The sequence below is a fragment of the Dermacentor variabilis genome, chromosome 5, assembly GCF_050947875.1.
Source record: "Dermacentor variabilis isolate Ectoservices chromosome 5, ASM5094787v1, whole genome shotgun sequence".
NCBI lineage: Eukaryota > Metazoa > Arthropoda > Arachnida > Ixodida > Ixodidae > Dermacentor > Dermacentor variabilis.
In genome coordinates, this window is record NC_134572.1 from 166,559,239 (window position 1) to 166,586,148 (window position 26,910).

The 26,910-nt window shown below is 47.8% G+C and overlaps 1 protein-coding gene across 6 annotated transcripts in view; it reads right to left on the bottom strand.

Moving 5' to 3' along the window:
- The window catches only part of LOC142583309 (sodium-dependent phosphate transport protein 2B-like), a 169,382-nt gene that overhangs the window by 16,675 nt on the left and 125,797 nt on the right, over positions 1-26,910 (bottom strand). For 3 of the 6 annotated variants that reach the window (XM_075693730.1, XM_075693729.1, XM_075693728.1), the window contains exon 3: positions 8,644-8,767. The exons of 1 other annotated variant lie outside the window; for it this stretch is intronic. In XM_075693730.1, coding sequence (XP_075549845.1) covers positions 8,644-8,767 — 124 coding nt within the window. Of the gene's footprint in view, positions 1-8,643; positions 8,768-8,963; positions 9,143-26,910 lie in introns of those variants that run through there. 2 more of the 6 variants (XM_075693727.1, XM_075693731.1) reach the window with 2 other exon arrangements.

Genomic DNA, 26,910 nt, shown 5'->3' on the forward strand with positions numbered 1-26,910 from the left:
GCGTATACTTGACGGTACGCTCCCCAGAGCTGACATTAGAGGGCTTGTTGGTGGAGATGCGTGGCGGTAAAAGTACGGAACTTTGTACATACGCAGAAAGAACATAAACACAGTAGCGCTCAACTCGCATTTAAACGCTTCTTGAAGACCTACCAATAATTTTACATATTATATATATATATATATATATATATATATATATATATATATATCACGCTTTGCACGTAAAATATGAACGAGTAGAAACCGACATGGCAGAAGTAAAAGATTGCACTACTTATTACGCTTTGCTTATTTACTTCTGTGATTGTGAGGCATGTGCATTGCCAGGTCTTCAATAAAAGTTGAGGCGCGAGTTTATTGCTGTGTTGTCTATTTTCCTTCTTCGTACGTGCATAGTTGCGCACTTTTTTTCTATCATGATACAAATGCTGCTACCGGCGCGATCCTGTGGACGAAGCATGGGCAAGTTCGTCTATGTGACAACTAAGTGAGAGATCAGTAGAGAGGTCAAGTGGAGAGGTCAAGGGTAGCCGGCGACGCCCCTGAACCTGAACACCTTGGAGCGATGTAGCCACAAGCCTACACAAAGTGCCGAAGGACAATAAACGACCGTTTTCACATTCTACGTGTATATAAATTAATAAATATAAAGTATATAAATAAATATTCGTTCATAAATATCGTCAGCGTATACTATTTAAAAAAAATCCCGACAGTTCGTCTCAGGCGTAAGCAGCATTCAGATTGGCCATATTTCTAGCTGCTGCAAGAGTGATCACGACGAGCACTACGAGTATGCGAGAGTCAGCGACACTATACAATATCTGCGAGCATCTCTGAAGTTGCGCATAAGTTACATAGACCTGCTCCACGTATACCCGCAAACGTCGCATATCACGAAAAAAGATTGGATAACCGACGACGTCTGGCTGCCGTCGCCTCTTCGCACGAAGACACGCGTCTGCTTCGTAAAACCCACAATGTCAGATTGGGAAATTGCAACCGAGCAATGTTAGGGACTCTCAAAGATTCGGTGTCTCCCGCCCGCGCAGCTTACCGGTGCACGACTGACGTAATATAAAAGCACGGCCAACATGGGGTCTCAATCGCACTAAATGTCAACCTTACGCCACAACCCCTCCGCACCTGTTACCAGACCAACGCGCTTCGGCAAATAAAGCGCTTATAAAGTCGAGAACTTTCGCGGCCCGCTCGATGCGTCCGTAGAGGAAAAGCTGTATAGGGGAACGCCACGAACGCGTGGCGAGAGCGAGCTCGCAACGCGGTGCTTCGTTTGCATCGCTCGTCGCCGCCAGAGGACCGCGATGCACGCGTACACCGATCAGCGCCGAGACGTTACACCGCCCATGCGCGCCGACAGGGCAGACGACAGTGGAAGCCGAGCCCCGGAGCCAGATGGCCGGGCAGACCGCGCCGGTCGCTCCACGTGCTCACCTCGTGCACCTGCGAACGCACGGCGAGCGCGCGGCGTAGCAGGAGGAAGGCGCGCCGGCACAGGAAACCAAAGCGACGTCGGTGGACGGACGTCGCCAGCCACAGGCGCGTACAGGCATCGGCGTACACGCAACCGCTCCCAGCCGTGACAGGGTCGCGGAACCGCGCCGTGCGGCTTCCTAACGGACGCCGAATTGTGTACAACTCTCGGGCAGTGCACCTCGATCGTACCCGGCACGGCGGCTATGACAATGCGCGGTGTCGACCACGAGGTCTCGGGTAACCGTACCGGCCGCGGCAGCCGCATATCGATCAGGGCGGAATGCCGAAGGACGCATTGCGTGTCGGGCATTGGGTTCACGTTAACCGACCCTCCGGGGCAGTCAAAAAGTGGAGGACGCTTCGCCTTTAAGAGTGGGACGCGATAGCGTTCAAAGACCCTCGCTGCTTCTCATGCTACCCGTCAACTGCAGTTTGTGTAATCGCAACGTGTACCGGGAAACGCTGGCTGCGAACGCTATGCACGAAGGCGAGTTTTCTGGTAGAAGAGCGGTCGATCTGTTATTGTTTCGCACTTTTAGTCTAAGAGCTAACATGAAGGACATGCGCTGTCTGTCTTATTTTTTTCATTATGTTTGTTTGTGGGCTGCTGTTCTCAAAACTCCGAGGAATAACTTTGCAAAAGAATGAAACACAAGGCATGAGCAACTTTGGTAGTAGAGAAGCGGTTGGGTGGTATACGTGGTTCGGGATTTGGTTAGGAATACTTTTTGCCAAGGCGACGTCCGACGCGGGACGCCGGATTTTCTGCGACACGGGTTCTTAGGTATCGTGTTAAAATTTAACCCTCCCCTCGCCCACGCACACACAGAACGTCCCCCATAGCCTACGGTGCAGTTTGGCGACGGTAAAAACGCAGGATTAAGATATGGTGTACAATCGCACTGTTGCGAAGGTGCGCATAATTAAGGCCGCACGTGAACACAGTGATCACGTGCGAAGCGTGGAGGGCCGGCTGATTGACGCGCAACCTGCGGACACACAAACTCCAAACCGCCACTTCCCCAGTAATGCAAGAGAAAGAAGGAGAAAAGAAAAGGACGTGTCAAGAATTTGCAGCCACCAAGTTTCTGTATCCGGATGCGTCACTGGGAGGCTTTCTTTTGTCAATCGTTACTGGCGCGTAAGCGCCAATTAACCGCCGCAGATTGATTCCCGTAGCTTGGCCCGAGTTTCGTAGTAGTGCCCGAAATGGTGCACGTGATGAAAGACCGCTGGCCCATGACATACAGAAAACAGCACGTAAGACGGGGACGGGTGAGCAGACGACACGAGCGCTTGCGTCGCGTGCTCACTCGCGCGTGTTTGTCGTTCTCAGTGTGAAACATGATCGAACTGCCCAAGTGAACAACCTTGCTCATAACACGACCACTCGTTAAGTTTTGAAGTTTTACAAGGGTGGGATTTCCGACTGTATACCGGCTGCGCTAGCCGCAGGCTTCGGAAAGCTGCGCGCATGTCATCCCAACAGCTAAAGACAACTCGGCGGGTGTCAACACTTACACAACAATTACACAAGAGTAATTAGTTGTTTAAGAGAAATAAAGAGGGCGGGACTGGACCGGTTAGAAACAGTGCACACGTCCCTAACTGTTGCACACATAACTGCGTACTTATCGGTACCTATTGTTAGGAACGGCCTGCAGAGATGCCGACATTCAACGTTTTCTCAGCCAGCTGCAGCTGTGAGCAAGGGAGTTCCCGAAGGAATACACCTGGCGGCAACGTCGCACGCGCCTTTCAACACGTAAGACAATGGAGAACCGGGGGTCACGCGGCGGGGGTCAGCTTGGGGAATAAGAGGCGCCTCCTTTGGTCAAGAAGCAAGCCCCGAGTTCCGCGAAGCCCGTCTGGCCTCGGTGGGGGCAGTGAAAGCTGTGCGTACGTGTGTGTGTGAGCCCTCCTCCTCCAAAAAGGCGGATCGACTGCGTTGACGTTGGACGCTGCGAATCGGCGGTGAACTGCCGTTTTTCCCTCACCTAGGGATCTAGAGAACACTGAGTGTTTATAAGCAGCTGTTTGTCGCTGCCAGTGGGTGCTCGTCATCGCGCTCTGTGATCGTGCTTGTGAGCTGCGTGCTCGTGAGCTGCATGCTCGTCAGTGTGTTTGGAGCTTCGTGCTCGTATGTTGTATGCTTCGTCTTGCATGCTCCATGTGGGAGTCACGCTAGACTGTCGAATGTCTTTCTTGTTTAAAATGTAAATACTGTAAATAAATCCTGTACGACTAGTTCCTCCCAAGTTCCTCTCTACGACCTAAAACCCCTTCAACTGGTGGCAGCGGCGAGATCGTCCGACAACTCCTACACTGTGTATAGCAAATGCTTATACTTATTGCTATAAAGCAACAGATTGTACAACAATGCCAGTCACTGTTTTCTACCGGTCACTAGCAAATCAGGCTATCGGTCAAAATATATGTATCGAAATAGAGTTTTCCTAAAGCGGGTAATTAAGTGTCCGCTGACTGATTAGCATCTGCTTCCCTGGTTGACTGCTGCTCGCGGCACGCGCGATGATCTCACGAGCACGCGCACATCACACGAAATATTCACCAAATGCATTAGCAGTACTAGCTCATTAGCGGGACAACACTCGGCAACACGAATCAGAGGGCGTTCATATTGTCTTTTGTGTGCAGGGACACAAGACTGGCTTTCGTGAGACATTTAGTGCGAAAGACAGAGTGGTGATGTGTAGCAAATGTACAAGCTCGGAAACTTAAACGGCGTCAGACTAAGGCGGTGCAGCAACTACCCCTTGCATAAACAGGTCGGTTAGCAAGGTGTGGCAAATAAAATCACAGTGTTGCCAGGTTTTCTTTCTGCGAAACTAGCATATTGTTCAAAATGATTGCGACATGCGGTACAAGTCAGGAAGTGACGAATAATTAAATGAGCTCTTCGGCAAGAGGTCTCGAGCAAGCGGCCCCAAATGCAGAGCATAAAGTGGCAAGCCTTGCTTATTGCGTCATCCGCCTACACCTCTGGTCTACACAACTGCAAGCCTTGCTTATTGCGTCATCCGCCTACACCTCTGGTCTACACAACTGCAAGCCTTGCTTATTGCGTCATCCGCCTACACCTCTGGTCTACACAACTGCAACGCAAGCCACAACATTGCGCACTATACATATTGCTTACATACTACAAGGTACCGTTGCACACTGAATGGCTTGCTTTATGGAAACCCGAGTTGAATGGCAGCCTAGGAAATTCACATTTAATCCGGCTGGCTACGGTCATATTCTGCGACTCATAAGCACAACCTTAACGTTCGACATTAAAATGAATCGTGCGAGGACATGGCGATTTTTGCTTGCAACTGAACGCGATTCGGCTGCTTTGCGATATCTCGCGATTGCCAAATTACGCTAAAAAACACCCGCGTCAAGGATGAAATAATTCGTCATCGCTGTAGACGCATGTAGCGCATTTCAGCATCTAAAATACTATATAGACAAACACCATGACCAACAATGTGCATTGTGGAATATAGATTGGGGTAACGACAAAAATGCTGTTTGCGTGATTTACATAATCACGTGTTAATTGAATTTCTGTAGCCCTAACCGTCTCTCCAGGCAAAGTTTTCCCTACAGCCAGAACGATGACCAAATTCTGTTTACCTGAGTAGAAACTGCACTTGCGTGCATCCCGGGTGTCATTCATGAATTCGAAGCTGACAATTTTTTTTTTTTTTTTGCATGTACACCGTAACATATTTCGAAGTGCAAGTGGCAAAGCCAGTGCCAAGCAGACACCATCTACTGTTTTGTTTACTCGTTTTTTTTTTATATCAAGTGCGATGTATGTGCAGTATGCGATGTTATATTGAACTCAATGTTAATACCACACTTGTACGCGTGCCTACGGGTGAATAAATTTTCCTATCGCAATACATGCACCTCACTTGCTGTAAAGCTGCGAAGTAATATTTTAAATGTGCCTTAACGCGTTCATTAACCGTCGTCTTAAGCCTTCCTGGACCAAACTTTATCACTGAACAGAAACTTAACTAATAATGAAGTCAAAAATGAAGAAAAATACCCAGTGCAGTTTCTGTCAACGGGTCGAAGGCTTTACGCGCGAATCGCCGACAAATCAAGGCGTTGTGGGCAGCGCACGGGTCTTCCAACTTGCGTAATTAGTGTTACTGACGCTCCCATTTTCTAAGTTCCAAATTCAGTGCCCAATCGACCGCTTCCCCGGAGTAAAAGATCTCGAAGGCGATGATTCTTGGAATTTGTATGCGCCGGAAGCAATAGAGGAACTGGGAACACGTCACAGACGCTATATTTTTTTGGACACCGCCAATTGTCGAAGTTGTAAAAACGCATTACGATGACCATGGCGCTCGACGGACGCGGACATGTGACAACGACAAGTAGTCTGCGAGACCGTATACCTGCGGTGATTTCCCCTGTGTTTCAGTGGATTGCTATTTGGTGTTGTACTACAGGCGTAAATGTGTCACTTCGCAAAAAAAAAAAAAAAAAGAACGAGTTCAATTTCAGCAAAACGTACTTGCTGTCTGCGTCACTGAAGCGCTATGCTCAAAGTAAATGTAGCGAATGTCTCGACTCCCGTAGGATCGCAACTACGCGTTCCTAGGCATTAAAAGGCTGACGCTCAGCGAGCCTAAACTATGGGAATACGGGATAAACTTGCAGCGTATCTTCATTTTACACTCAAAAAGCTCGCCTCGAAATGCTGCACTTAGCGTCATCGACACTCTCGCAACGTCAGGATAGAAATTCTGCTAGCGAGTAAGACTAGGTATCACGAGTTTGCCTCTAAAGGTGACACAAACCAAGTTCCGCGCGCGCTCTCAGAAAGGGGGCGAGCAATGGGATCACGACGTCATGACGCATCTGTCTCACGGGCGCCGAAAGCAGAATTGGTTCGTAAAAGAGTGAGCATTAAACGCGAATTTAGGGCGCTGTGACGTTTGCCAGCGTTTCTAAGACATTGGCATTCGTTTATCACAAAAAACAAATTGAATGACTAAGTACGCTAAAAGCTCATGTCACTGCTGCTTTAAAGCTATCCTCGTGTTTTCCCAAATCGTGCAACCGCGAAAGGCCATTTTCGTCGGTTACGAATGTGCCAAAAAAGATTAATGCGAAAATATTTCACGAAATCAAAGTTTAGGAGAAAAGCAAGTGGACGAGAAAAAAAAAAGAAAGCCCTGCGATAAGGACTATTGGTACCATAGTTTGGTACACTCTACCTCATTTAGTGCACTGAAAGTCACACCGGAGAAGTCCCTCGGTCCCCAGAGCACATCGTCTCAAATGATATCCCGCTTGGCGAAATTCCGCAGAGAGCATGACAGTTCAAATTTTAGTTGAACGGCAGTCACTGAAATCGCGTGCATTCTGTGCAAGCGGTTGGATGCACGCGTTTCTAGAGTAAATTTGTCGCAAACACGCCGTAGCCTCTAGCGTGCGAAAAGGCACTGAAAATTTAGTTGCGTAGAGGGACACGCAATCGTAACCAAGGGTCCAGACAAAACAAAACAAAAAATAAGCAATAAAACGCTCTCTTCGTGGATAGGGGCATGGTGAGTCATGATGTATACTACATGCCCACGGTATCTCGAAATAGCATCGCAAGCGGTTGGAGCGATGCGCCTGAAAAGTTTGGGCAATGAATGGGAACCGAAGGGAGGGGGGCAGCGAACCGGCGAGGACTACGCTATATAAACAAAACTAAGGATGCTTCTGGGAATTTCAAGACGATGACGAAAGCTTCCGAAAAACAGGGCGGATCTTATGGCGAATCAAATGGGCCATCGGGACCGTCGGCACCAGGGCTAGGCGCGAGGAGACCGGATAGAAAAGCCCGCATTTAGAACAGGCAGACACCTAACGCGATCTCAGCTGCCAGATAACAAAAAAAAAGGCAAGAAAACGGAACGGGTTAAGTTTCAGCTGAAGTGATAAAGTATTCTTAAAGCACCGCACAGACAGCACAGATAAGTATAACACGAAGGAGGAAAAGGCAGCAAGAAGTAGTGCTCGATATGGTTCAAGGAAGTTGAATTTTCACGATAAGAATTGAGATGTGATCAATAGATGACAACGGCCCGAAGTGCACGATAAGACTACGCCCACAGCATCCGATAATACACGTAAGATATATATCCTAACTAAAATATTGTAACTAATACTAATTAGTAGCGAAATAGGTGTCTAGTAACGCCAGTGTGCAGGTCCTATAGTAACGTCTAGAGACCCTGGCGTTACCCAGCAGCAGAGACGTGTGGCCACGTGTAAAATCCGCTAGCATCGATAACAGCACACAAATTTGCTACAATAGTTGAAACTGAAGGAAAGGCACAGAAACAACGAAAACGTTTGCCGAGCGTCTGTAGTACAGAGGCCACCATACGCTGATGAAAGTGTGCGAGGCACGAAAAAAAAATAGTAAAGAAGGCGGCCATAAAACATCACCGAGGGGGCAGCGAATCGGTGAACTGGAAATAAAACAAACGATCGTGCGCGTAGAAGGCCGTAATTTCCGATTGTTGGCCGGCAAGCTGTTGTAAGGCCTCTTCACATGTCTGGCGCCATTTTTTTTTTCTCCCGTCACCGACGTCTGGCGCTGCTTTTCGTCTGCATTCTTCACGTGGTGCTGAAAAAACCCGCTCCTCGATCGCCAAAGAAGGCGTCGAAGGAGCGTGCTAACAGTAAAAGAAAGCGGACCCGCAAGCGAAGGAACACAAAAAGAGAGAAAGATAAAATAGGAAAGACGAACGGAGAAACGGAAGAAATACGGCCGCCGGCAAAATGTCGGAGGAAGGGGCGAGAGTGTCGTCTGCACCACACAACGCAGGCGCCGTGCACCGAAGTCCGCTGCGCAGAAGACGCCGCCGCCGCCGCTGCTGCCGCCGAATGAATGGGCCATCCGCCGGGCGGCGCCATGTCGGTCGAAGCTCCAGCGCGGACACTTGCCGACGACGTGTACGCCGCTGACTCGTGGTGCAAGTGGCAAAACTTCGAAGCTTGATCGGCTAGACACCGGACGCGTCGTTACACAAAACAGGGGGGACACAAGTGGCGCACTTTTTTTTTTTTCGCTGAAGTGGTAGGTACCAAGAGCCACACCGGCGTGGGGATTACCTGACCACTTGACCCCCTGGTCCTCGAGGACAGGTAGTGCCCAGGGATCAGAAGCGTCCTGGGGCGTCGCGTTGGCGTTTATGTCCGCCTTTTGCGGTGTGTCGGCGCCCATTTTGATCTTGACCTGCGCCATCGGAGCAGACGCATCAATGCCCGCGGCGCATGAACGGTCTCCACTCGCACACACGCTCTCTCGCTCGCCGAACCGCTCCTGGAAACGCCTGCAAGTCCCCCCTCGAGTCCAATCCACAACACCCCCCCCCCCCCCACGCCAGATCCACCAAGCACCCGAAGAAAAAGAAACACTACCACCTACTTACCTCCACATTGTCCGGCCGGGCGACGACCATCGCGCTCCGGAGGAACGTGTACTTGGCTGCGTTCTTCGATGCCGGCATCTTGGAGAGTGCACACGTTATCCGCTGGAGGCGCGGCTCTTCCTATTTATAGGTCTCGTGACGTCAGCCGCCCCTCCGCGCGTGCGCAGCGCTACGTCCGGCGTACGAACCTAGGTAGCGGCGTCGTCTGCTGCTGCGTAGTCTGCAGCGCGCATCCGGGCACTGCATGCGCCGGGACCGTGCGCACTGCTCGTTTTCCGCGAGCGCAACAGCCTACATTGCCCGGTGCAGGCATTGCCCTCTCGAAAGCCTATGCCCTGTTTTTCGCGCTGCACTGGCGTTCTGTTTATACGTTGACGAAGCGCGATGAGCGCTCCAACTGCGCACTTGACCTCGTGGTCATTCATTTTGTGCCTCTCGGCTCGCCTTCGCTCTACTGTCGCATTCGAATTATCGGCGCGCCTTCATTCGCTTTCCTGCTGCGATTTGATATTTTTTTAAGCTGAACCGCGTCGCAGCGGTTCTCTCCTGTTGCGTTTGAAGTTCGTTGACGGTGACCTCTGTCCGGTTCAAAATAGTGCGACCCGGGTGCCGGGCTAGAAAGCTGCGAGGCGGCAGCGTCCACGCGGGCCTGTGACCGAGGCTAGCTTTTTTTTTTTATTTTGTCCACAGAGCGCAAGAGCCGCCTGCGCGTCGTCTGCTCTGCGCGGCGCCGAGTGGAGGGCGGGAGAGGGGCTCGTCTCCACGCCGCCCGCGCGGACGATGCTCATTGGTCGGAGCCGGAGTCGACGTCACACGCCGCGCATGTGATCGTCTCGTGGCCTCCGGGCCGTGTTCACGTGGAAGCGGATCGTTATTTTGGCGCGCTCTCTACGCTTCTCGTTTTTCGCGGCAGGGAAAGAAACGGGTGCAATAAAAGAGGGAAGTAAACAGAAAAGCAACTACAATCGAATTGCCACGTAGACAGGCAACAAACAAGCGGTGAATACTGGACGGTAGAATAGCGGAAGCAATAGCATGACCCTTCTTGCGCTGGGGAGGCGCCAAGCTAGCGGTTGCCAGTACGCGGCGTTACGTTAAGTGGCAGCAACGCTGCATAGATAAGCGTGGGACAATCCACCCTGTGTACTTTTGCCGTACTTGCGGCGCGTGCTCTTGTCGGACGAATGGCAAACCCGGTGACGTCCTAAGAGGGTCGGGTCGCGCGTAGAACTGCTGCTAAATTTGAATGACGCTGAAGCATGCGGCTTCCGCTTGGAGCACACCTCCGCGTTCGGCGCGTCAGAAATGACTCGCGACGTCTTCTGAGAACAGCGCCCCGCCTGCCACGCTCGCATTTCAAGGAAAGACGCATTGTACTGAAGAAAAAAAAAAACGGCATTGTTATGACGACAACGGCGCCGTCAATCACCGTATCCAGCGAAGCGCCGGTATTTTCGCATTTACCGCGCCGAACGAGAAGCTCGCCGGCAACGCGGACATTGTCTTCCTTCTTTAACATACCTATTAGTATAATTGTTGCGGCAGGCATGTACCCAGTATTTTTTTTTTTTTCGGGGAGGGAGGGGTAACTCAAGGTAACCTGTATATGCAAATAAGGGGGGGGGGGCTACCTTTACTAGTGCAAATGTGAATAACGCCCACCATTTGCCATAAATACGCGTAAACACACAAAAGAGAAATGAAATCAGGTGCATTTTACAGGTACGCCTGTGCGATACACCTCTCCTTTACTTGGCAAACTAAGAACCACGTCAAGTAGACTCGCGCAGAAAGAACTCTGCCAAGAACAAGTAACGAAGCGAAAGTGTAAAATAAAGATTACTTTAGTAGAATAGAACTTTAAAGAACAGCAGTTAGCAGCAAAGGCACACGGACCGCGCGGAGTTAGGCTACTTCTCCAGCCAATCACAGAAGCAAACAAAATCGTCGTCATGCGACCTTTTCAATATGTCGTATTACTTGATACCTCCGGAGCGTCTGCTGTTCTTGAACAGCCTTTTCATCGGCGGAAGCAATGGGGTGTGCAACAGACATGGATAAAATGTATGGAGTCTTCAAAAGTCTGTGGTGCGGGTCATTCCACTGCTGCACCGGTTTTACTCATGGAACTTCACTGCCAACTGAAGTGAAACTTCACAACAAATAGTTGCAGCGAAGCAAGCATGTTATTTCAGTTCAATAAAGAATTAGGCATTCGCCATTCTACTGTAACAGGCGAGGGAAAAGATGTAAATTACGTGCTAACAATTTTATTTTTGCAGCTACCACCTTATTTGGATAACAGAAAAGGTTTCAAGCACGTATTATTCAGACTCGCGGAGGAACAGTGGCTGGCTGTTATGAGGGTGTGGGCGATGCTTCACTGCAGACTTAAGTTGTATCCAACTATAGCAGTGTTTTTTTTTTTTATTAGCTCTGGAAGAATTATACAGAAATATATATTCGCGGAACAATCACAGTTCTTTTGGATCCCTCGTTTAGAGCTCTAACAAGTGCCACAACTGACTCGTATTGTTATTTGGGAAGTTACGTATGGCGCAGGCAGCTGCGATTCTGAGACGTACTACGGCCACCGCTGAAGGTTAGAAAAACACGTACATAAGCATACAGAGAAGTGGCTACGTTAGGCAGCTCTAACGATAACTTTAGAAGCGTCATTCAGAACACACGAAATTGTCCCCCACTTACGGCGGCGTTTTCTCTACTTCCTTCTTAAATAAAAAAGATGTTGATCCATAAATATTTTCATAAAAACGGTTAAATTTGTTAATTTTCGCTTTTCCTTCCTGTTTAGCTGTTGCCTTGGCTCTCTCCCTTAACAGATCGCTTAATTTCTCAAATCCTTGCGGCTCTAGTTTCCAGTTGGCAATTTCGCAGCGAAAGAGCTGTACAATTAGGGAAAAACCAGACGAGTTAACGGGTTAAAGTCATATTGCGTATGAGTCTAAGGTAGACGCTGTCTCGCATTATTTTATTTTCCATCTTATCTAACCCATATCACGTGTATATGGTTCCGAGAATCTGTCAGCGTCGCGGCGAGCCGTCACTCGAGGAAATAATGAAACAAAAAGAAAAGTTAAACACAATTGGCATTTTCTCTGGCCGCAACTCGTTCCACGTGCATAAAGACCAGATGACCACGAACTGAATCCCTTTCCTGGTCCCTGGATCTGTCTAAACGAAGAAGGTTGAACTAACAGAGCAACAAGAATGAGCGTGACCGTGGAATAGACGGTGAAAACGGAATGGATCTCGTGTTAATCGCGCGGGCACGCAATTGATGAGGAAACCGGCCTTCAGATCCCAGGAGACGCCGATAACTACCTCCATCCATAAGGAGGTGAAAAGGCAGCAAAATGTTGACCGCCGAATAGCAGTCAAGTCTCAACATTGATTTGGTGGTGCTTTAGGAATGTGTGTGTGAAGTGGTGGCGTGGGGCGAAGAGGGCGGGGGGCTTCAGGGGGGGGTTGCGGAAACACAAAATGGCACAAATTCTTTTCGCGATTGCTATCGACGAGAAGCAAATGCAGGTTAAGAAGTATTATATACATTTGGCCTGAGTGTCTTCGAACGCTAATACAATGTCGCAGTTATTTGTTTAATTTGACAGATTTATTCCGGCGATCACATTGTGTATAATTCATCCTCCGCATTTTGCTTACTGAAAGTTTATCCTCTGTCTTCGATATCCTGTTCCCCGTAAGCTGGCTGCCTCTCATGAACTTGAACGTTGCACTTCATCGCAAGCTCTTACAAGTGAGTTAAGATGCCCGATTATATTTTGTTCGAGTCAGCATGAAGCGCACGTTTACGTATTACGTGGTGCCATCTTTCAGTAACGAAAAGCATATCTCGGACGAGGTGCATTTATTTACTGCAAAAGCCAGAAACACCTCATGACCTCTATGTTCTGGGAGATATACGTATGATGCCTCTTCTAGTGATCGAGTTTTGTGTGTGCGTGTTTTTTTTTTTTTTTTTCGTTAGTGTACAAGTGTAGCATTGATGTACCAACCATGACAGGCACTAAATAATAAAGCTATGCATAAAAAGGGAGGGAAACGGGTTAAGAAGAAGTATATGTGCTCTATATAACCGATAATCGCGCTATACTAAATAAATCGCGTCGTCCCCCCCTTACCCCAACGCCAAACAAAACAAGTGGTAAATAAACTGCACAGCTAACACATTCCCACAGGATCGTGTCAATTCATTGGATATGGTGCATGTGAATACTGTGAAGGGTAGATTCTATCTATAGCATCTCGCGTTGAATGCTCCCTTGAAATAATTCACCACAACTTTATGGCAACGGAAGGGTTACTAATATTCATTGACAAATCGGGACGCAGCTAAACAGACGAGCACAACACAGAGACACAGTGAGGCAGCACTGCTCCCGGTGCATGCAATTATTCATGAAAGACGGGTGCGCAAGCGCAGGGGCAAGTAGAACAAAAAAGACATACTCGGCAAGGACAACGCCAAACGCCGACTATCAGATTTTCCTACCAAATTTACTAGGAATTATCTGGCGCTGCGACCATCGAGTGGACATGGAACGGATAGCACATGAGTTTCTCTGACATTCGTGCTTGTGTCTGAAGAAGGTTCTTGTGCCTTTGTTTAGTATGCTCCTTATCTGCCCTTTATTGGCAGAAACTTCATGGGCGATCTTTTCTGTCTTTTTTTTTCCCTGAAAGCGCAAGGCAATAACACTCTACGAACGTGCATAATCGCTGCGAATTGTGCCACGCATAACGTAATTACTATGTTAGGAAATGACCAGTTCGCAAAGTCACAAAGCCATTCGAAGCCGCAAGACCGAAGTTTAGGCAAATTCGCATACAAAGAACACCACTGCCAGCCACATTGGACCACTATGCTTACATCACCCGTAGACACTGCCACCAGAGTTTCTCAGATAATGCTTGTCGGAAGCTTTAATGCCGACTATCCTATTTCCTTCTAACTTGTGTCTGTGTTTGTACGGCCGCCTTTGCGTATACCACGAACATTTTCCGTGCTACTTTACTGGGCCATCAAGACAAAGCTTGTAACTACGGATTGTGTCAGTCTGTTACCACTATATAAGTTTCCTACAAAATTACTAGAGGGAAAAACGGCGTTATAGTGACTAACGGGAGCTGCATGCATAGCGGGTGAGCCAGCATGCAACATGAAAGTGATGGTTAGTTCATGGATTTGCATAAACTTGGCTTCAAACGGCATTGGAATTGCAGACTGTTCATTGTGAACAATATATCGCGTTATAAACGCAACAGCTTGCAGTAATCAGGCCTGCGTGCAGAGATTAATTGCCTTGAACAGTGTTTAGAAAGTTAGAATTGTTTCAAAATTTAGGTCAATAAATGGAGAATCGACGTAGGAAATGTAGTCACGAGATGCAGCGAAGCACAACGGTCAAACGGATCCATGCAGGGATGCTATTCAACACACCAAGTAATTTCGACCATATTGTGATCTTCTCCTACTTGTCAGCTTTGACTAGCCCATAGCAAGCCCAGAGAGGGCATGCATACGGTATCTCTGATTGGACAAATTGCTGTTACTACCAAACTTAACAATACGGCGGCGTCCGACAATTTCCAGAACCGCACCCCTGGGTTTCCACTCAGGGGTGCTGTTCTGGAAATTGTCGAGCGCTAGGAGGATGCATTTGGCGGCACCATCGAAGCCAAGCGCACCGGCCCAACACGTGATCCTCACGGCAGATCGTGCGGTAGGTTACAGTTCTACCGCTCAGCAAGCAGAGCCACGGCAGGGAAAAAAACTAAGAAAAAAACACCGCGAGCCCAATATTCTCAGTCAGTGGACCGATTCTCACAGATCACGTGTTGGGACGACACTTCGTGAGAAAAAGCTTCGCGGAGTTTTTTTTTTTTTTTTTTACCCAGGGTGGCTTGCGTGACGTAGTGCTATACCTCCTACATTTTGTCTCCTCGCTCCATAGGCAAATCCATCAACTAACCATCGGCCCCATGGCACATACACGATCGAAGCGCCAGGAGCTCCCCCCTTCAGTTCTTTTAGCATAGGAAACTTTGTGGCTGCAAGTACGCGTTCAGAGGCGCCCGCGTCACCGTTGCACTTTTCGAGGCACGTGCCTCGCGGAATAACAAGCAAAGGGCACGGCAGACATTGCTCGCTCCGAGGCATCACACAGCAGGCGCGTCAGATCCCTCGCTTCGCCACGTTGGCTCGGCGCAGGCGCAATTCGAGGCTGCTTGATCAAGCCGAGAGAAGTTAGACGGCGCCGTTCAGGCAGCAGCGTGTGGCGCGCAGCGTCACAACACGCACAGCTGAATTCGACTGCACAGCACCACGTGTGTTCTTCATCTATTTATTTCGTTCTGTTCAGCGGTACCGAGCCCGCAGGATTGGGTCTCGCATTGCGCGGCGCCTTTCCCGTGGGACGCGGGTCTCCTATCCGACAGCAGACCCTGCGCTCTTACAACTCTTGCCGCTCCGACAGCCCTCGCCAACTCTTTCACACTTTGTGGGCACGCCGTTCGTAAAAGTAAGCGCTCGTGTCTCGCAAAACAAAAGAAAGAAAAAAGACGGCGCCAGCGTGCTTGAAACCAGCAGATGTGGCGCTCGCTATAGCCGGGGAGGAGGGGGGCGCACTTTGAACGGTGCCACTGAAGTCCGCCGTGTTAGAGTTCTGCAGCCAATCAGAGAGCTCGTAGTGGCGCCGTGAACCAATCAGAGCTCACAAGATGGAAAACGTCGCACTGTGGCGGAATGTGATTGTGTCCATAATAGCGACCCGGAGGTCAGAATCAAATGCGCGCTGTACGTGGCCGGCCGGCCGATCAGCCACGACGCACGAAACCCAACCGAGAAATTAACGCCTATCCACGCCGATCACGCGCGAGCGGGTTTGTCAACACGTCTCCCCGATTGGTCCACGACACGTAAAGCTTTCACACATAGCTACTGCGCACTTAAATGATTTTAGGTATAAATCATCTTGCGAGTCCCAGCTGGAAAATGAAACCCAACAACCAAAATTAAACCCAACCGGTCCCGGTCAAGTGGCGGCCAGTGACGGATCGCCCGCTCTTACCTTTAATTCATTCGTTGGTACCATTTATATGCATGCATGTGTTTCTTTGTTTTTTCCACTAATTTTTAACCCAGCTTTTGTGTAAAGCGTCTCTTAGTTTCTCCACGCCCTTCATTGTGATTCTTTATCCATCCCCTTTTCTGCTCTCTCTCTTTTCTATGACCACGGCTCAGTTCAACTATCCACAGACCGCTGTGAAAGTTAGGGCGCCCGATTCTTCTCGTCTTCAATAACCTGCATTAATAGGTAGTGCCCCAAACCCGACGTCTCTGACGTGTTTCTGGCCCCCGCAATATATTGAGTCGCATGCAACCAGCAAAAGTATGGCCTTTGAGACGCTGAATTTTATTCCATCGGGTGCGCCACCACTGGGGCGTAGGTTTGACACAACATCTATTACATTGAACCGAATGATCACACTAAATCTAATTACATTGATAAAGCATTCTTTCAAAACTCTAGTTCGGTTAATATTGTCTTAATGTCTTGGTTATGGCAAGAGACAATAAAGGTCGACTTTTATTTTTGTAACTTTGCACCGAAATCACATTCGCGGTGCGTCAGTGCGACGTCACAGGTTGCAATGTTGTTTTTTTTCGACCATTATGGCACAGTAATCGTTCTAGAAAAGTTGCCAAGCTCAGCCTATGGCTACATTAGAATACAAGCTTTATGGTGTGGTCCATATCTACAGCTACACTTGCGGAGCGCTCTGACATGAAGTGGGCCGTGTCGCCATGCAGAGGACAAGCGTTTGTTCGTTGCTCGTGATTTCAAGGGCAACAACGAGAGGAAGGACAGGCGGTATTATTTATCTATTTGGTGTTCCATTAAACAACAAGACCGGTTGGTCGGTTGGCGCCGCCTCGGCACCCGGGTGCGCAGTGCTGTGCAGTCTTCTAGAGTGCACACACAGGAACACCGTGCTCTCTGCCTTTCCTCCTCGACCGACAGGTCAGCTTTCTTCTCTCTCTCTCTCTCTCTCTCTCTCTCTGTCTCTCTCTCTCTCTCTCTCCCAGACTGGCGGCGGGCGCAGACGACAGATCCAGAACAGGCCGTCAATGGAGCGAGAGCACGTGGGGCGTAGTTGCCAACGCGAAGCTGCTGGCTGCCCGTAAATTTCGGAGCGAAGTCGACCACCCCGCGGAGGGAAGGGTTACGCTGTGAGGTCGTGATCCTTCGGATCAGATGGGCGTGGCCTGCCTCGGGGGTGGGAAAACGAGGTTGCGATTCAACGCCGGCAAAACAAGGAGCTTCTGCACAGAAAAAGATTACGCAGACTTGACGCACACGTTTGAAGCTAAAGGGAACGAAGCTGTAGATGAGAGGCGGTTCATTTAAGGATGTACGGCTTACGACGAGTCGCGCTGTCATCCTGTGAAGTATGTGACCTCCTGCAAGGTCACAAGCTCTGATCTTATTCAATGTTTGTGTCGATGCAGCACATTGTTCAAAAGCCATGCATGAATGTAAACACAAAATGCTGACGGACGCGCAGAATGAGGCATCGACGCTACTGGGTTTATGTCATGTGGAAAAAGGCAGCGTCTGACGTTTCTTTTTTTTTTTTTTTAGATGGCAGAATGGTGAGAAGTGTATGCGAAGCGTTAGGCACTCAAATGCTGCACGATGACAGGATCAAAAACACAGACTTACGCCACACGGTTTGGTGTCTGCGTCTTTCATCGTGCACCATGTTTTTGCACTGCGTTACGTCCTCGAGAGGAAACTTTGGTTGGACAGCTCCTCTCTAAATACATGGGAACGAAGTAATCACTTTTCTCAGAAACCACGGCCCCGATTTTGATGAAGTTTCTTGTATCTTAAAGAACATGTTAACATGTAACCGACCGCAGCAGCATATTCTTAATTTAGGCTGCCAGCTGTTCAGGAAGAAATGTTGGAAAACTGAAATTCTTGAGAACGGTCAGCTGTCAAATTTACATTACTAACTCAACAACAAAAGAAAAACATAACAATTCTGTAAATAACCCATATTTATGCATGTAAAGTGGAGGAAACCTATGTAATTAGCGAAAGTGAACTACATCACTATTTTGTGAGTTGGACTTCTTCAAGAACATCCGAAAACATTGAAACAAATTCACATCCACTGCAAGTTCATATGCCAAAACTGTCCGCTTTACATACCCTAAGGAGTGCAGTTTACAGAACTCTGATATTCATTTTTGGTGCGGTGTGACGGGTTCGTAAACATCGTTCGTTTTCTGTTGCTAAACCTATTTTCTCAGTAATTTTCTTTTGTGAAAAAGTTCAGGACCTAAATAAAAATTTTTATTCCTACAGTCACTAAATAGTTAATTTTCAAATTCTTGTACTGTTTGCATTAGTTGGTCCTCATGCCGGCAAGGCCGGTTGACCATATTTAAGCACTAAATTTTATTCAAATCGCCTCAGCAATTGTTTTATACAATCATAACCTATTCTAGCCTGATCTGATCCAACCTAATCTAGCCTAGCCTAACCTAGCCTAAACCAACATGCTAAGAAGCACGTGTACGGGGCAGACGAGATGGTCCACCGAAAGAGGGTCTCTCCGTGTTTCGTCTCATCTGCGCTGCTCACGCGGATCTCAACCAACAAGCTCAGCTGAATATTTTACTGCAGCTAAGAATTACAGCCTGCGTCAAGGTGTAGAGACTGGAATAATAATAATAAGCGAATACCATGGGTCTTAAAATCCTGTCTTGCACCGTATTTTTAGAGTATTTCTTGTTTTTATTGCTGTTAAAGAGCTTGGCCAAAGTTTTAGCAGGGGCACCCTATATTCTGAACATAAAATGTTGCTGAAACTATTTACGTGCTGCTATTATTTGCTGTAGCACTGTAATACAACGGGGAAGCAAGTTAGCACTCTCGCTGTTATCAGTAGAGTTTGTTTTCTCCGTAAAATGTATGCTAGCAAACGTTTCTACGATTACTTTATTTCATTTGCGTATTTACTACGTCTGCAATTGCTGCTACATACCGGATGTTGTATTTCAACGTTAACATGAAAATCGTCTGGCGCAGGTAGCACAAACCTGCCTATTCAGCTAGGTTGATGGAGGAGGCGACAATGCTTACATTGAAATAAATATGTATAATTCACTAATTAACAAACTTTCACTACTCAACTTTTGAACTACTAATTAAGCGCACATGATGCATTGCATGAATTGAAGCCAGTGACGTTACACGGCACCCCTGGTGTGTGCAGCTTCCGTGTGAAATAAAGGTTCAGTCGATTCGATTACTGATCGATTCTAGGGCTAACGTTTGCGATATCACCCATGCACACGAATTTGGAATTCTGCGAGTACGACCAGCAGACTATGCGGCGACAAGGAAGCCCAAGCAGCACGAGGACAACGCTGGAGCGACACAAACGCATTAGATGCGAAACGGCGCGCGTTTAGGTTTAAACGCACGCCATTCGAACAAAGTTCAGTTGCTGACTTCGCGATTTCTCATCGCTCTTCCTATGGACTGCTTGCTGCTTGCGAACCGGCCTCGGCTTGTCCAAGACGCGGCGACGGTAGTTCTCTTAGCGTAAGGGCTTGGACTGTCGCTTGCACGGACACGGACGCGTAGGTATGAACCGACCGTCACGCAATAGTCGCCCAATCACGGATCTCGAAACGCACGTGATTCTGCGTGTTTACAAATACGGCACTTGTCCTTCGTCGCCAAGTGCTCGAGTACTATAGCTCGGCAATCTGAAAGGCCTCCGATATCCGCCCACTTGGCGCTCGCTGGTGCAAACAAAGTCGGCGATAACAGAGGAGAAGAAAACGTTCGGCGCCGTGTGATACTTCTTTCTTCTGATTATGCAATCGTAGAGTCGATTCCTTACGGTTTTCCCTCATTGATGCCCAATGTTTGAGACGTCACAAAGACTTGCGCAATCGCTAGCGTTTGACGGGCGAGGTACACGGACACCGACAACAGTGCGCGATTCTTATCGACAGAGTTTGCTTTGACTCAAGTAACTCGAAGGGCAGCTTTGGTGGGGAATTCCATGGCAGAGAGTTACTTGAATGAAAGAACCTTTAGATAACAATAGAAGTTTTCGATATTTGTCGGTGGGATGGGGGATTCACAGGCCAATTTTAGATATCTCAAGAAAACAAAAAAAAAATACGATACGCTTAACTCAGCCTGAGGCTAATGCACTCGGCAATGTAGAGAGAGAAATTTGAGTGAAGCCAAAGCAAACCTCTCGCTTAAGCTAGACCGCCAACTAACCGAGATTTCGGCGTGACGCCCGCGTTTACACGGAGTGGAAAACATCGTTGCATAAATAGTGTAGCGATTCTGGGCAAAATTATGTACCAGTTAACGAGAGAAATAATTTAAGTGCAGCACATATATCCAGGTGACATGGCACATGAATCTGCAAGCCATTCCCATTTCAGCACCAACTAAACGCTTCGAATTTTCGCGCATGCCATCAGTGCAAATCGCCGTGTAAATGACGGGCCTTCAGTATTATTGCCGTCTTTTATGGTCCATATATGGAGTTCATTTCAGCCTGTGTTGAGTGACACGCCTAGCGATATGTATATGTATAGCTTTCATCACGCAAATACACACGTAGTTGAAAGTGGCGCTATGCGTGCGTGCGCGTATGCTTTGAGATAGCTTAACGTGCCGGAAAGCCCAACGTGCAATCCTAGAAAATAGGAGGCGCACTGCGCTGAGAGCCCATATATATATCTGCCCTGATTTTGCCTATTGTGAGCCATTTAGCCGTTCCACAAACGATAAGAAAGTATTGATTGTCGTTTCTCTACTAGCACACCACCAACATCGTCAATCATGCGTCCATTGCAGGACGAAGGCTTTTCCCGGCAATCTCCGAACAGTCGCTTTTTACGTGGACTGACTTCGACCCGACTACCCATTCGCGCCGAATTAGGTCTCTACGGTAGACTGCGCCGCCTATCTGTTTCACGCATTACGTAACCAGGCCACCTCCACTGACGAACTCAAACTAGAATATGCTCCAGTCAACACGGCTGTCTTCCTGTCTCTTGACGTTGCGCTAACCAAACGTTTCGCTAATCAAGCGTTACGCAAGGACTTGGTTCAAGGAGGCTTGCTTGTGCGCTTGCGTCGCGCTTCACCTCTGATCGGATTCACATGTTTAAAGTCATATTAAACTAAAATCTGCAGCTTACAGTGCCAAAACCACGATATGATTATGATGTACGCCGTAGTGGAGGGCTCCGGATTAAGTTCTGACCATCTGAGGTTCTTTAACGGGCACCCAATGTAAGGGCACTGCGTGAAACGCATGACGTGGCTGTTGAGTCGTCCAAGAAAAGTATAACATTCGATTAAGCTCTCTTTCTCCACAACCATGTACATGTAAATGCACGTCTTGAATAAAGACTCGAACTCAAACGAAAGCTGCATGTGGGACTTCCATCTACGACGATATGCAATTGAACTTAATCATAACGACGTTTAGACTGCAAGGGAGGCGCCTAATAAAGATAATAATAATAAAGTGAAATGTGAACAAGAATGCTGCTTGACAGAATAGCTCGAATCGCCCATCACTTATTAGCATATTAGAATGCAAATTAAAGCTATTGAAAAGGGTGTGTTTATGTCACGCGTGGGGCTTCATAGCACAGTGTACCTCCAGTCATATTGAGAGTGCCAAAGCGATCAACTAGTACAACACCTCGCGAAGGCATGAAAAGAAAACAAAAAGCAGGCAGAAAAATGCGGATTTGACATGCCTCTCCATAGTTCCGAATAACAAAGGAAAAGCTGGGACGACGACGTAGCTAGAGGGCTCGGATTAATTTTGACAACCCGTATATTTCTGTTTTTTTTTTTTTTTAGCGTGCGTCCAATGCGCACAGCCCGAGTGTTTTCGCATTCCGTCCCGACTGGAATGTGGTCGCCTCGGAGGGGATTGAAATCGCGATTTCCTGCTCAGCGGTGCCACGTTACAGCCTGTGAGCTACCGTGTTTGAGGGCCGCATTGTCTGAAAAACGCACGGTCTTCAAGGACACTTCACAATTCCAATGTCGAGGAGTGGCTTGAAAAACACACCTTCACTCTAGTGGGTCACAGTAGCAGGCGAGAGCGCCTATACTCTATCTCAGTAGTTCCTTGCAACACTGTGGAAGCTACACGAATTCTTCACCAACGGCTAATCTAATCCCCATCAGCGGCCTAGAGCCGTCCCCTTCCTTAAAATAAAGGCTTTATTCATTCACCAACGGAAAGGCCGCAAGCCCCTCCCAGGTGTGCCCATCCGCGCCGCGTCGTCTGCTCAGCGTCTGCTTGGTATCCCATCGGTACATTCTCCATGGTCGGTGGATTGACATAAAAAAATGTTTTGATGCCACAATTTAAGGTTTGTTTACATGCATGCGACAGCAGGGCTTCGATTCACCTGTACGCGTTCGTTGCAGTAACCTTGCAGCCTCGTTAGCCTGTAGTAAGGGTGAACGCCTCTGTAAATGTTCACCTGAGGCACTGTCTGTTCGACGTCTACTTACTCGGCACCGTCGTCATGTTGCATGCTAGACTGGGAGAGTAAATTAATGACGTAGTAAACAATTAGGCCTTTATAGTGTTCCGCATCGTCAACGCATCGCCAGTGCTAATGGTGTGGCGCCATCTGCTAACTAGAAAAGAAAAGCAGTTTGACGGCTCGGTGCCGCGTCTGTATTCCCAGCAGCGTGAAAACAAACAACCAATCTCAATAATTACGACGAAACATATCCAATGATTTGACCTCGGTTTAGGTGAGACTTTGCGATGACGAATTTTGCACCTTGTTTCTTGTTGACAGACCGCAGAGCCAGTAAAATGCGTGAATGCGGATCGAAGCTGGTGGTCGGCTCAATATGGGTGGTGCCATGTTTTTATAAAAGATCACGGCTAAGGTGGTCATTACGGTTATTGGCGGTAACTGCCGCAGTGATGCTCGGTATGCGACGTACACGCGCAAAGGCCATAATATGTTACTTATCACTGCGCCGTGTCATGCAGCGAGCAAAAATCAAACTCTCTAGCGCAGCCAATAAACAGCCAGTTACGCCCGGAAATATATGCCGCTGCGGAAGGATACTGCCTTTGTACACCTCGCACACCTATGGCAGTGCTGCAAGGTACTCGTGAAATGGAGTACAGTCATGTAACTATCGCTAAGAATTCGTCGTTGAGCAATGGCTACTTCTGTCGACGGGAGGCGCTGTTATCTAATTTTCTACATCACGAAAAACAATAACATTGCCGGTAAGTCAGATACTAAGAGCCAAAAAAGAAAGAAAAGAAATCAAATTAAATTATGGGGTTTTACCTGCCAAAACCACTTTCTTATTATGAGGCACGCCGTAGTGGAGGACTCCGGAAATTTCGACCACCTGGGGATCTTTAACGTGCACATAAATCTAAGTACACGGGTGCTTTCGCATTTTGCCTCCATCGAAATGCGGCCGCCATGGCCCGGATTCGATCCCGCGACCCCGTGCTCAGCAGCCTAACACCAGAGCAACCACGGCGGGTGAAAGAAAAGAAAAGTGACCATGTAAAGAAATTGCACCGAGAGGAAGCCTCACTTCTATTCGAATAAGGACAGGATCTGCTAATACACCGGTCTGGTTGTTTAAGACGGGAAGAATCAATTCTCCGAACAGTACGGCATGCAACGAGACAGGTGACACTGAGCACTTTTTTTGTGGTCCTGCTAGCAATTCCAAGATGATAGGGGCGCTCTCCTGAAGAATCTGCAAAAAAGGACCTTCCATATGCGCGCCTGCAACACCTTATATTTCCTGAGCGATCAGTCATAGCCCGCAAAGAAACTTCACGTCTCCTTATCGAATTTTAAAGAGAGACTGGTTTGATGGACATATGGTGAAACCCTTCAGCGGTATTGTGCCAGACGCTCGGGCGGAGCGAATGCCGGCCTTGATCGCCAGGCTAAACCCGCCTGTTGCTACAATTCACCACCACTACCACCAGATTTACAAACACGACGAGAAGAAAATATGCACATAAAGTTTATACGATAACAGAAAGGACAGTGCCCTGCTTTTTGTGACCCGAGCTGTCTGCCTGAAGGCAAACATATGCGGAAGCGACAGGATCTCATGTGCCTTCTCCGTCGACGACTCGACACGTGGCAGTAGAACGCCAAGCTATTCAGGCAGGCAGAATCGTAGGAGACTTGAATCTTTCAGAATTGCCGTTTCAGAAATTTCAGAAAAGTGGTTAATGCACTGGCGGGGAAAAAAAAAAGAAGGGAAGGGAAAGAGACCTGAGTGTAACAGTCATAGACAACTTTAACGGGCAACGAACGGATAGGCAGAATGCTACAGATTGCGCTGCGGCAACAGACAATCATTTCAAGGAGGCTGAGTGAATATTTGGCACCACCCATATTCGAAGGGGGTGCAAGTGAAAACTTATTGTCATCACCACATCTGAGCCCAGCTGGAGGAGCGTTCGAGTACGCGGGAGTAGAGAGAGAGCAAATGATAAAGGAAAGGTAGGGAGGTTAACCAGGACTGAGCCCGGTTGGCTACCCTACACAGGGGAAAGGGAAAAGGGGACGGAAAGATTAAAAGAAGAAGAGAAAGTCTACTGGGTATATCGTGCGGTCACTCAGTCCGGATCACAGACGCTGACTCAATCCAGTGGCTTTCAAATATCGCAGCAGAGCTTTTGTGGCCTTATAGCTGCCTTCCAGCAATTCGGCGCAACTGTACACAACTTCTCTGCGGAACTTCCACCCAACAGCTGCGTACTTCAGAGCAGTGTGCTTTCAGTGTTGCGGGCTCGCACAGACACGCCCGGGGCCTTGACCGACGTGAGGCACGGCCTGGTGTTCGTTCATGTCTAGCCACAACGCCACTTGCATACCGAACGAGCTCAACTCGTGACACGTGACTGTATAGACAGATAGATCCCTTTGCCTTTACAGGTGAAGTACTCGCGACATCGTCCATATATATGACGGCGCTGGAAGCCCGTCACGTCATCAGTGGTTGCCCTCACTGTTTTTCACGATGCCGCGCTCTTTACATAAAAGAAAGAGAGAGAGAGAGAGAGATTGCGCATATCTGACACACACGTTGGAATTTATGCGAAAAAGGGCGAATTAAATGACACGCAACTAAACGCTTACGTTTGTGTTTAGTGTCATGTCACGCGACGCATAATCTCACGTGATGTTTCTGTACCATTATTATGCACCGCACCATTCCACAAGCTGGGCAGAAATTCAAACACGGAATAAGGCGCGTGTGAGGCGCCTAGGCAATGATGTCACTGTAGGATGAAGGCGATTAATCTTATTTATTTATTTATTTATTTATTTATTTATTTATTTATTTATTCATTCAGTTACCCTAAAGGCTAGGTGGGGACATTACATAGGGGGAATATGATAACAAAATGAAGATACATTGTACCGCATTGAAAATAACTACGCGATGGCAAAAACAAAAAAAAGAAAGCAAAAAAGAAAAGGTAATGTGCGATGCTTGTGGAAAGAATGGCGATTACCGCGATAGGCGCATGTAAGTACGACGCGTATCGGGCAATATTTAAGCATCACCGGCCTCCTGTGCCGTCGTGGCGCATAACCATTCTGGAGTATTGGATTGGATTGGCTAAGGATAGGCACGCGCATAGTGGCCCGTACGCAGTGGCACGTGACCAACAGCCCAAGAATGGCGTAGTTCCTGTATAATAAAGTTAAGGAAATCAAAGGAAGCATTGAATATCTCTGCGTGTTTCATCAAAAGGTATGTGTCGTCATTTAGAGGTATACTTATGAGTCCGCATTATAGTATGTGCAGGTTTCACATATATATGGGGGTTGTTTTATTGGGCGGAATTGAGGTGGGCTAAGTGGCATGATATTATCGGTCAACATGCATAGTTTCAGTGAGATATCTATGTAAACTGCCCGACGACGAAGACATGGCACGCGGAAACGGTTGTCGTAGGCAAAGAAAGCTTCGTTTTAAAAGATACGTTTATTCCTTCGCAATGAGCTGCGATCTCGTACAGCGATAGTACAACATGTGGCTCTGCAGATCAACTCTTTTGATCAACGTGAAGAGGAGCTTGCATTTTTCTTCAAAGGAAGAAAATATTCATATGAGTGTCTAATGGCACACACTTACAGCGACGAGAAGCACACATATGACAAGAAATGCATTCTCCGCAGTTCTATGGTTTGCTAAAAGTCACAATTGTAAAATTATCAAACATGACATAAATCCCACGCATTAATTCAGCAAAATGAGAGCAACTTCGAAGTTTTACATCTGATTACTGGGCTTTATTCGTCGAAATTTTCGTTTGTTGAAAGCCTTGCGTCTATTTGTGTATTTGCATTCTACTGCAGTGGACTGCCGTCTCTATATTGAATGTTTATTTTCCCTCCTTGGCATAGCCTTTAGATGTGGGTCGGGCTACTGTTTGTCGACCAGGCAAGCGCTATGCATGCAGACGCATCAATAAACTAAAAATCGATGAGACACGGTTGAAGAAATGCAAGGTGCACGTTTACGAAAGAAGTACGCAGCTCATACGCCCTTTTGATGTAAAAAGCGCTCAGCGCTGTGTACAACAAAAATTTGAAGTCTTGCTGAACAGCCTCGATAGTACACTTAAAGATCCGGTTACAAAGACTGATGTTCTCTTTCTAGTTTTTTTCTTTTTCGCTCCGTGGCCACATGGCAGATATCACGAAAGTCGCAGCGTGGTTTTTTCGATCAATTTGAGAAGCTTGGACATATTTAATGCGTACTAAATACAGGATGGTTGCTTTTCTGTTAACCGCACAGAA